Raw genomic sequence first — 11,011 nt, forward strand, 5'->3', positions numbered from 1 at the left:
TGGAGTCCCGGGATCGAGTCCCATATTGGGTTCCCTGCATGGAGCCTGCTTCTCTCTCTGTGTCTCTGCCTCTCTCTCTCTCATTCTCTCATAAATATTTTTTTTGAAAAAAGACTGTCTTTACCATCTTGAATCTTACTGATAAAAAAATAACTTACCATAACACATGTAATTTTAAAAAAGGTTGATATGTTTACACTGCAATATAACAGAAAAATAGAAATTATGAAGTGTATTTCAATGGATAAAACTATACTTGAAAATACAAGATAGTTGGAAATTTGCACATACGTACAGTGATGAGCTTATATTTAAGAGATGAAATTCAAATGACTATTGAAAATACTCTTGGGGTCTCTGGGTGGCACAGCGGTTTAGCGCCTGCCTTTGGCCCAGGGCGCAATCCTGGAGACCCGGGATCGAATCCCACGTCGGGCTCCTAGTGCATGGAGCCTGCTTCTCCCTCTGCCTATGTCTCTGCCTCTCTCTCTCTCTCTGTGTGACTATCATAAATAAATAAAAATTAAAAAAAAAAAGAAAATACTCTTTATTGGCTGCCTTGATATAATGACAAAATATGTTTAAACGCATAGAATCCCTGCAAGTGCAGCAGACACAAACACAGACTCATACAGGTAGGTGCCATTGGTGACTTAGATATCAGAGCACCTTTGCCATCAGTGAAGTGGTTTTCTGAAGTGGCAAACACTTCTTGGTAAACTTCCAGACCAAAAAATAAAAAAATAAAAAACACAATCATCCTTTATTTTGCAGATTAGCTGCATTCCTGAAAAGTTTGGGAAATCTTAAAATAATGCAACAAATACTCTCTGCTTAGGTGTAATACCAAGTTAGGTTCTTAGCTGAACTCCTGGTCGATGACCCGAGTTATGAGGGTCAATTCTTCAAGGTCAAAATGCCTCCAGCACGGAGATCTGCAGCCCTGGGTTCTGAGAGTGGAGCTGTTTCCCTGCGAGCCTGCTAGGGGATGAGGGGAGAGCAGGAGAGGGAATGAGAAAGGTCATCGCAGGCCTGTGGGAAATTCAGTATTGTCTTCAAGCACAGTCTGAATGTCTGGGGCATCTGGATGCAGCTTTAAACCTCATTCCTTTCTCACTTAGTCTGGGGCTTCTCCATGCTCCCTTAGGACCAAAGGCTGGCAACCTGGACACTGGCTCCTGCCACCAGGAAAGCTGCGGCTGCCCACTAAGGACTCTCGATCTGCCAGTGCTCTGGCTTCTACCCAGGGCATGATGGAGATGAACAGCAAGGCGAGGTGCCCGCAGCTTGGCTCCAACCTCCCACCCCTTGTTCAAAATGGTTAAATGGAGGGGAATGAGGCTCGAACCCAACCATCCCCTTTTCCAAAAAAAAATTCTTTCCTCTAACCCTTCTCACTGCTCCTTCTTGGCCTCCTAGGAGGGCCTCTCCTTCCACTGCCCCCCAAGTGATGTGTTCCTTAGGCTTCTTCCCACTGCTCCCAGGTGATTACATCCCCTCCTGTGGATGGCAGGCTGCTTCAAGCTAGCACCTCCCAAGACTATCCTCATCATCCAGAATAGTGGGGATTGGTCCTGAAGGGGGTTGAGGATTTTCTTTCTTGGAGGAATGAAGAGTTCAGGCTCCCTTTGCAGCACACCAGGCGACTGCCTCTGGAGCATCTATCAGCACTGGCGGTGTTCACTGCCAGCCTCAGAGCTGCCCTCCACCTCCACCCTGTCCCCATCCTCAGAGACCACACACACACACCAGGCTGCTGCAGGTAACTTTAATAAGGGATGAGCTGACTCCTGCTTCTTGAATTAAAGGTCGAAGAGGAAGGGCATCACATCTGTAAGAAAAAAAAAAAAAAAAAAAAAAGTCAGCAGAACCTATCTGCCCTTCGCAGCTGCTGTTCCCTCAGCCCGGATCTCACAGCGGATAATCTACTTCTCCCTCCAGGCCCCCATGGCACCAGGTCTCCAGAAAGAGAAAAAGCCCCCTTTTGCACATCACCACCCATACCGTGCTTCTTTCGCAGTGTGGCCACCAGTTCCCTAGGCTGCGGGCTGTGGGTCAAGTGTACCTCAGTTGTTTCTCCATCGGGCCCCTGGACCTCAAGTACATGCCAGTGTGGGTGGGGTCCTACCTGGGGCAGGCACCACTGCCATCCTCTTCCCTCCCTACAGACGGTGCCCCGGGCTGCCCGCCCCCGCCCCCAGCCCCATGGTGGGCCCCAGGCTCCTTCCCTGCACACTCAGCCTCAAGTGAGGATGGTCAGGTCCCCTCCCCTGGCCCCTCCGGTGACAGGGCCGCTCACCCGGTTGGCTCATGCACTGCTGGATACTTTGCAGGCGGGTGGAGGCCAGGGCACGGGCCTCCTCGGTAAAGCGGCGGTGTCCCTCCTCAGTCAGCTTCCAGAGGCAGGAGCGGGGCCGCGGGCTCACCCCACTCTGCATGCTGACCGGCACCTTCTCAAAGCTGTCTCGGAAGCAGAGGTTGTGGCGGACGGTATTCTTCCAGCCTTCCGGGGCCGTCCGGAAAAAGGGGAAATGTTGTCTGTGGACAGGGAGGAACGGTCAGGAAAGGCACAGTTCCAGGGGATCCCGTGGGGGCTCCCCGGGGGGCTCAGCGGTTTAGTGCCGCCTTCGGCCCAGGACAGGATCCTGGAGACCCAGGATCGAGTCCCACATCGGGCTCCCAGCATGGAGCCTGCTTCTCCCTCTGCCTGTGTCTCTGCCCCTCTCTCTCTCTCTCTCTCTCTCTCTCTCTCTGTGTCTCATGAATAAGTAAATAAATAAAATATTTATTTATTTGTATAAATGAATGAATGAATGAGGGTGCCTGGGTGGCTTAGTCCGTTAAGTGTCTGCCTTCTGCCTTCGGCTCAGGTCATGACCTCAGGGTCCTGGGACTGAGCCCCACGTTGGGCTCCCTGCTCAGTACGGAGTCTGTTTCTCCCTCTCCCTCTTCCCTCCCCCTGGTCATGTGCTCTTTCTCTCAAATAAATAAATAAAATCTAAAAAATAAAAAAAGCTAAATGTGACTCCCTTCTCGATTGGGTGCCCCTGGGGGTGTGCAGGGAGCTCTGTCAGTCCAGCCCGAAGGGAAAGCATGTGAGAAACTGTTGGGGAAACCAGACTTTCTACTGGATAATCTTGACAGGGAGGATGGGAGAATTTCTGACCTAGATGAATTTATGTTTTAAAGAACTAAGGTATAAAATGGGTGGCTCAGTTATGCATCATGTTATGATCCTGGGGTCTTGGGATCAAGCCACAATAGTGAGGAGTCTGCCTCTCCCTTTCCCTCTGCTCTCTTTCTCTAAGAAATAAATACAATCTTTAAAAAAAATAAAATGGTTGGAGTTTTAGATGTGAACAGGGTGGACATGGATATCTTCCTGTACACGGGATATGTGGACACACGTTTGGGGACAACCCAGAAGCAGTGCCTGGGAAGGAAGGCCTGGGAACACATTTCTCCTTTCAGACTCACATGGCAAACCAAGGCAGCAGTCCAGGGCCACTGGCAGGTTGGAAAGTAGCTGACCAAGGGCCCTGACCCCCCCTTCCCCTCCTCACAGGGCCCCCCGTGGCACATACCGAGTGAAACTGTAGATCTGTTGCACGTTGAGGCCACAGGGGGAACTGTTTCTTAATGCCAGTGCAATTAGGTGGAAGTAATTGAGGGGGGGCCGGGACCAGAGCCTCCCCTCCTGGCTGTTGGCTTGCCGGAGCCTCCGACTCTGGAGGGGGGCCCTTTTGTAAGGGGACGGGAGGGCCACAGAGGAGCTGTCATCCTGGTCCTCAGCCTCCTCCTCTTCTGTGAGCTAGAGGAGCACAGAGTAGGAACTGGTCCTAACTCCACAGCCTCTACTCCAGGGGTGCAGTGGCAGGGAGGGGGAGTGCTCTAGGGCCACCATCCGGGCTTCTCCCCAACCCAAGGGTGCGGCTAACTTCTGAACCCATTAACTCTCAGTTATCCTAAGCAAGCAGACCTCTCTGCTGCATCATCCCTATGCCTGCCCAAGCCCAGCCCAAGTCCAGCCCTCGGGCCCAGAAATCCCTACCTCCCAGGTGCTGGGGGAAGAAGCCACCCGCTTCCGCTTCCGAGGAGGAGACTGCTCGCTGGAGGAAGGCAGCGACTCCACTGCTGTGGTCTCAGAGCTGTTGGTGAAGTCTTCCTCTTTCAGGGGTGGCTGAGCGAAGGGAAGCGTGCTCGGCAGATCCTCCCACTTGGGAGATTCTGGGACCTCCAGCTTTCCAGGGGGAAACACGATATTGGGGTTTACCCACATCCACAGGTTGGGCTCAAGAGCTGGGCCTGTGTGGAGAAAAAGGAGATTGTGCACCAGAGCTCACTGGCCTGGGGCCGCACAGCCAGGCCAGGGGACCCACTACCCTCTACATACCATCATCATCAGGGCTGGGTGCTTCTTCCACAGGCACTTTTGGTGGCTCAACTATTCGGAGTCTGTATCTGGCAACTGACAAAAAGAAAGACAGAAATGAGTCAAGTGTCCTAGGATTTCCACTGTGGCCCCAAGGTCCTAGGGCCTTGAAGTGTCTCTGGGATCTGGCTGTGTCCCCTGCCCCAAGGGCTATAGGACACCACACGTGACCTCTCTGACCTCCTCATTCTCCTCTCTCCACGTACACGGTCTCCTGAGCCATCTCATGAACGTCTGTGACTTCAGCCACCATCTATCAACTCAGAGCTTCCAAATCTTTATCTCTAACTCAGGCTTCTCTGCTTGCCCATAAATAGACCTGCCTAGGGGAGGGTGCATGTAGGGCTCAGTCAGTTAAATGTCTGCCTTTGCTCCCTACATGGAGCCTGCTTCTCCCTCTGCCTGTGTGTGTGTGTGTGTCTCTCTGTCATAAATAAATAAATAAATAAATAAATAAATAAATAAATAAATAAATAAATAAATAAATAAAGTCTGCCTGCCTTTGGCTCAGGTCGTGATCCTAGGGTCCTGGGATAGAGCCCCATGTCAGGCTCCCTGCTGAGCCTGCTTCTCCCTCTCCCTCTGCCTCTCCTCCTCTCTTGTGTGCTTTCTTTCTCAAATAAAATAAAATAAACCTTAAAAAACAAAAGAGCTCCCTATGGGAGGTCTTTACTTGAACAACACACTGGCCCTTTGAACTCAACATTTCTTAAACTAAACTCCATTTTCCAGCTCTTCCCCCTGTATCCCTGGTCTCAGGCAAGTGACACTACAACCTAACCAGTCGTTCAGGCCAAACACACGGAAGTGTTCTTGACTCTTCTCTTCCTGGTCTAGCCACACTCAGTCAATCCCCAAGTCCAGCCACAACCCAAATGGTCTGTTTATCTGTTTCTCTAACTCAATCCTATTGCAGTTGGAGCAGCTTCCTAAAATATTAATCCAATCTCGTCATTCTTCTGCTTATAAACTTTTGATGCCTTTCCATGATGTTTGGGCCACACTGAAGTTCCTTGAGATAGTTTTGAAGGCCCTGGCTCCTCATCAGTGTTGTCATTCCTCCCAGGCTCTCCACATCTCTAACAGACCACACTCTAGATCCTAGGCCTTTCCACAAGCTGTTGTCTTTGCCAGAAACACTCTTCCCTCTTCCCGCTGCCCTAGTTAGCTGCTAGTCACCCAGTATGTTTCCATTTTGTTTTTTTAAGATATATTTATTTGAGAGAGAGTGAGAGCGAGTGGGGGTAAGGGGAGAGGGAGAGAGAAGATCTCAAGCAGACTCTCTGCTGAGCCTGGAACCCGATGTGGGGCTTGATCCCCTTGACCCAGGAGATCATGATCTGAGCCAAAATCACAAGTTAGATGCTCAAGTGACTGAGTCACCCAAGTGCCCCTGTCATGTTTCTGTTTAAACATCTTTCTAAAGCAGGCCTTCTCTGACTACCTGTCCAAAACACTCACATAATAAACATTTTTATCATAATTACTTTGCTTAATGTCTATCTCCAGGTCTGTCTTGTTCACTACCTGGCACATGGGTGTAGGAGCTCAGCTTAACTGGATGAATGTCTACATGGTGGGCTAAGAGTATATCAAGTGTATATTAGAGCTATCTGTTTGGCACGATGCTGGCTCCTTGGGATTAGGGGCCATAACTTTCACCTCCCCTCCATGGACCCCAGGAATGTCATCATATTGCAGTTGAATCTAGGTTTTTATCTGGAAAATAATGATATACCTGTTGGAGAGCTCAGTAATTAGAAAGGATGCCCATTACATTGCTAACAATGCTCAACATAGTATTTGAAAAGAGGAAAAAATAGAGATATAAAGTTGGAAAGAAAAAAACAATACTATCATTATTTATAGAGCCACACAAAATAAATATACAAATTATTAGAACCAATAAGGGCAGGTAGCTCAGCGGTTTGGTGCCACCTTTGGCTCGGGGCCTGATACTGGGGACCTGGAATTGAGTCCCACGTTGTCTCCCTGCATGGAGCCTGCTTCTCCCTCTGCCTGTGTCTCTGTCTCTCGGTCTCTCATGAATAAATAAATAAAATCTTAAAAAAAAAAAAAAAGAACCAATAAGGGCCTAGCAAGTTTGCTGGATATAAGAACAACATACTAATCAACACTGTTCCTCCATAGCAGCATGAAGAAACTGGAAAATGAAATTTCTATTACTTATTATTATATTATTTGGTTGCAGTTGCATCAAATTATAAAGTATATGGGGCGCCTGGGTGGCTCAGTGGTTGAGCATCTCCCTTCCACTCAGGGCGTGATCCTGGGGTCCTGGGTTGAGTCCCACATTGGGCTCCCTGCAGGGAGCCTGCTTCTCCCTCTGCCTATGTCTCTGTCCCTCTCTGTGTCTTTCATGAATAAATAAAACCTTTTAAAAAAGTATAAAGTATCTAGGAATTAACCTATCAAAGAATAAACTAGACATTCATGAGAAAAAGATGCAATCACTATTTAAGGACATCCCTCCCTTCCTGGCACAGATGTCCTCATGCTTTCTCAAGGACAATGTTCCAACCAACCACTCCTCTATTTACTGTTTTTGGTGTGTGTATGTCTGTTGGATTGTTTTTATCAGCATTCAAGTATGATGTTAATTCTCATCTTATTGAACAGACCTTCTTTGGCACCCATTTTCTGTGCCAGGCCACTGTGCTCTGTGTTTTCCTTTGAGGCAGAACCCCTAGAAAGAATCCCCTTTTCTTTCAATCTCCACTTCTCCTTCCACCCTTGAAACCTTGCCAATCAGGCTTTTTTTTAAATTAATTAATTTATTTATTCATAAGACTCGCAGAGAGAGGCAGAGACATAGGTAGAGGGAGGAGCAGGCTCCCCACAGGGAGCCCGATGTGGGACTCCATCCCAGGACCCTGGGATCATGACCTGAGCCAAAGGCAGATGCTCAACTGCTGAGCCACCCAGGTGCCCCCAATCAGGCTTTCATCTCTACCACCCCACCCAAACCACCATCATCATGGTCACCAATGACATCTGCTGTGCTAAATCCAATTGTCCTTATACCTCACACCTGACCTCCCAAGGGCTAGTCCTCTCATCTGACCACTCCTTCCTTGACACGCTTTCTTCCCTTCCTTCCAGGAGACCGTGATTTCTCAGTTTTGGTTCTCAATGGTCATTTGCTTAATTTTGGCTGGTTATCTCTTTTCTCTCCAGTATCTTTACAATGGGATATCCCCAGGGCTCGTGCTTGGTTTTTCCTCACTCCTTAAATGCTACCCACATACCAAAGACTCAAAATATACCTCCCTCTAGTACTCCAGACTTATATATTCACCTGCTTACTCAACATTTTTACTTGGAGATCTAAAAAGTATGCCAAACTCAGCATGTCCTGAACAGAATTCCTGATCTTCCTCCCTAAATCTGTCCTACCAGAAGCTTCTCCTGTTTCAGTATCAGGCCACTCCATTTTTTTTACTTAATCAGCCAAAACTTTGGAGGAGGAATTTTTTTTTTTTAAGATTTTATTTATTTTTTCATGAGACACACACAGGGAGGCAGAGGCGTAGGCAGAGGGAGAAGCAGGAGCCCAGTGTGGGACTCGATCCCAGAACTCCAGGATCATGCCCTGGGCTGAATGAAGGCAGACGTCCAACTGCTGAGCCACCCAGGTGTCCCTGGAGGAGTGATTCCAGTCTCACTTTCTTACACTACATATCCATCAGCGAATCCAGATGGTTCTCCCGTCTCTGCCACCACTCTGACCCTCCAGCCTACCACCATCTCTTGTCTGGATCACAGTAGCAGCCTAGGCTGCTGGCTTCTTATCTCCAAATTTATAATATACCCTCCACCCAACAGCCACAGCTATCTTTTTAGAATATAGATCACGCAACATCAGTTACATAATTTGCAGGGCCCAGTGCCAAATGAAAACGAAGGGTTCCTTGCTCAAAAATTAAAAATCTCAAGACAGTGATAGAGCATCAAGCCAAGTACCAGCCCCCTTTGCCCCCTTTACATGGGTCACACACTTGGGAAGCATGAATCACATCACTTCTTTGCTCAAAACCTTTCAACCATGTCACCTCTTACTCAAAATGAACTCGAAGGAAAAAAAAATATCAACTCGAAGGTTCTTAGAGTGGAACATAGGCTCTTCTGGATCTCTGCTCCACACCCTCTGAACTTCCTTCTGTATTTAAGTTTGACCCAGCTTCACTGGCCTCCTTCCTGTGCCTCAAACACTCTAGGTATATTCCCTCCTTAGGAGTTTTACCCTATTTCTTCTGCCTGAGAAACTTTTCCTCTAAATATCCTTTTGACTCATTGTCTCACCTCCTCAACTCTGCTCCAATATTATGTTCCCAAGGAAACCCAACCTGATGACCCTATTTAAAACTGCAGCCAAAAAAAAAAAAAGGGGGGGGGGGCAGCCCGGTGGCTCAGCCGTTTAGCGCCGCCTTCTGCATGGGGTGTGATCCTGGAGACCTGGGATGGAGTCCCAGGTCGGGCTCCCTGCATGGAGCCTGCTTCTCCCTCTGCTTGTGTCTCTGCCTCTGTCATGAATAAATAAATAAAATCTTAAAAAAAAAAAACACAAAACTGCAGCCAGGGGCGTCTGGGTAGCTCAGCAGTTGAACATCTGCCTTTGGCTCAGGTCATGATCCTGGGGTTCAGAGATTGAGTACCGCATTAGGCTCCTGCATGGAGCCTGCTTCTCCCTCTGCCTCTGTCTCTCTGTGTCTCTCATGAAAAAAGAAATAAAATATTTAGACTTGTCTGTTTTGTTTGTTATAGATCACCAGTGTCTAGAACATCACCTGCAAATTGGAGGTGCTCAATAAATATTTCTTAATCAATGAAGATATAGGAATTCTTAGCATTACTTATAGTGGCAGAGAGTTAGAGCCAAAGGAGAACTAAAATGCAAAAGATAGTATATGCAGATGACAGAATATCACTGCACTATGGGAAATAATCAGATATTTGTTCAGCAACCAGAGTAGCTCTAAAAAACAATGGAAGCAGGCAAAAAAAAAAAAAAAAAAACACACACACACACAAAAAAAAACAAGGAGCATTAATTAAGGTCATCTATAAACATAAAATAATGTTAAAGAGTTCTCAAAGATACACCTATCTAAAGACATTAAAACAATGAGGGTGGGGACGCCTGGGTGGCTCAGCACTAGAGCATCTGCCTTCCACTCAGGTCGTGATCCCGGGGTCCCCGGTGGAGCCTCGCATGGGGCTCTCAGAGGAGCCTGCTTCTCCCTCTGCCTATGTCTCTTACGAATTTAAAAACAAAACAAAACCAAGCCCAATTAAGGGTAGATACGTGGGACTGTGGGAGGTGATGGAAGGCGGGGGTGGTGCATTGAACCAGGACAATGGTTAATCCAAGCACCTTGCCCAAACAGATGGCCATAATGTACCACGAGGTAATCACCTCCCTCTGCCCTCCAGGTCCCCCCACCCCCGCCAAAAGTCCTTTAAAAAAAAAAAAAAAAAAAAGCACGACCGTTCAGCAAATATTGAGCGCCTTTCGGTATCGGCCAGTGTACTAAGAGGGGGGCTTCAGCTCCAGCAAAACTGGTAGCTTTTTTAAGAAACAGAACAACGACTCAAAAATGTGTGGCGTGCCCAACGGCGGTAGGCGCCTGGGAAAGGGGGCTTGGCGAGGCCTAGAAGGTTCTGGGACACAGTGAGGGGTGCGGCGGGGTGGCAGGTGGCTGCTGGACCCGCGCCCACCCCGTGGGCTCTCCCCCCCCAGCCCCGCGTTCCGCTCCCCCACGGTGGGGGCAGGGGAGGGGGCGCCCACTCCGCCCAGGGGCGTGGGACCCCAAGGCCGCCGGCGGCTCCGGGCCGGCCCGCGGGGTCCCAGGGGTCCTGGGGGGCCGAGCGCCCCGCCCCCCCCCCCGCCGCGCCCCTCCCCCACGGCCCGCGCTCACGGTTCTGCTCGGCCAGGGGCAGGTGCGCCGTGGTGAAGGCCAGGAAGGACTCATTGCCCATGTCCCAGTCCAGCAAGCCCGGGACCTGGCCATGGAGGCTGGCCCAGAGGTCGCGGTGCCGGAGCCTGAGGTCCACCGTCGGGGAGGGCAGGTCCCGGGCAGAGGCTGGAGGCTCCGCGGCTTCCTGGGCCCGGCGCGGCGCGGCCCGCTCAGGTGCGGGGCGGCTCCAGTTTGACGCCTCGCCGCGGCCTGCACCCGCTGCTCCCGCCACCTCGCGCCTCTGCCCTCGACGCTTTTATGGGGGCCCGGGGGGCCCGAAGGGAAGGGCGCCAGGTCCTCTTCCCGCTCGGCGTTTGCACGAAGCTCTTCCTGCGTTTACTAAGTTTCTGGACCACTGACGACCGACCCCGTGGTCGCATTAATAGCTACTTTCTAGACGTTCTGATAGATTTTACGGCTTAGCCAAGATCTCACCCGTAGTACTTGGTGGAGATAGGATTGGAGGGTGGGTTTGGGGTTTTTGTTTTGTTTTGTTTTGCTTTTAATCATTTCAAATTTACAGAAAAGTCCCAAGAATAGTATAAAAATTCCTGTATCCCTGGATCCTGTAATCCACCAATGACGCCAAGTATTAACATTT

At 49.5% G+C, this 11,011-nt stretch overlaps 1 protein-coding gene across 3 annotated transcripts; it reads right to left on the reverse strand.

The window, feature by feature from the left end:
- Window positions 1-1,754: 1,754 nt before the first annotated feature.
- FOXR1 (forkhead box R1) lies at window positions 1,755-10,574 on the reverse strand. Of its 3 annotated transcripts, none has more exons than XM_038535508.1 (6): window positions 10,372-10,574; window positions 4,394-4,468; window positions 4,052-4,305; window positions 3,585-3,811; window positions 2,300-2,538; window positions 1,755-1,831 (listed from the first exon to the last, which is right to left on the reverse strand). In XM_038535508.1, exons 1-6 carry the CDS (start codon window positions 10,430-10,432, stop codon window positions 1,803-1,805), a joined length of 885 nt encoding a protein of 294 aa, XP_038391436.1. In that variant the 5' UTR covers window positions 10,433-10,574; the 3' UTR covers window positions 1,755-1,802. The 3 variants fall into 3 exon arrangements, with proteins under 3 accessions (XP_038391436.1, XP_038391434.1, XP_038391435.1); XM_038535506.1 differs by lacking the exon at window positions 10,372-10,574 and adding an exon at window positions 4,639-4,855; XM_038535507.1 differs by lacking the exon at window positions 10,372-10,574 and adding an exon at window positions 4,613-4,852.
- Between the last annotated feature and the right edge of the window lie 437 nt (window positions 10,575-11,011).

Source organism: Canis lupus, chromosome 5, assembly GCF_011100685.1.
Source record: "Canis lupus familiaris isolate Mischka breed German Shepherd chromosome 5, alternate assembly UU_Cfam_GSD_1.0, whole genome shotgun sequence".
Lineage (NCBI taxonomy): Eukaryota > Metazoa > Chordata > Mammalia > Carnivora > Canidae > Canis > Canis lupus.

Excerpts from the sequence above, each read along its gene's own strand:
- FOXR1 (XM_038535508.1), bottom strand. The coding sequence starts at position 10,432 with ATGGGCAATGAGTCCTTCCTGGCCTTCACCACGGCGCACCTGCCCCTG. Across the intron at positions 2,539-3,584 it reads CAGATCTACAGTTTCACTCG|ACAACATTTCCCCTTTTTCC; the intron begins GTATGTGCCACG and ends CCCTGTCCACAG. Across the intron at positions 1,832-2,299 it reads GCAGTGCATGAGCCAACCGG|ATGTGATGCCCTTCCTCTTC; the intron begins GTGAGCGGCCCT and ends TTTTTCTTACAG.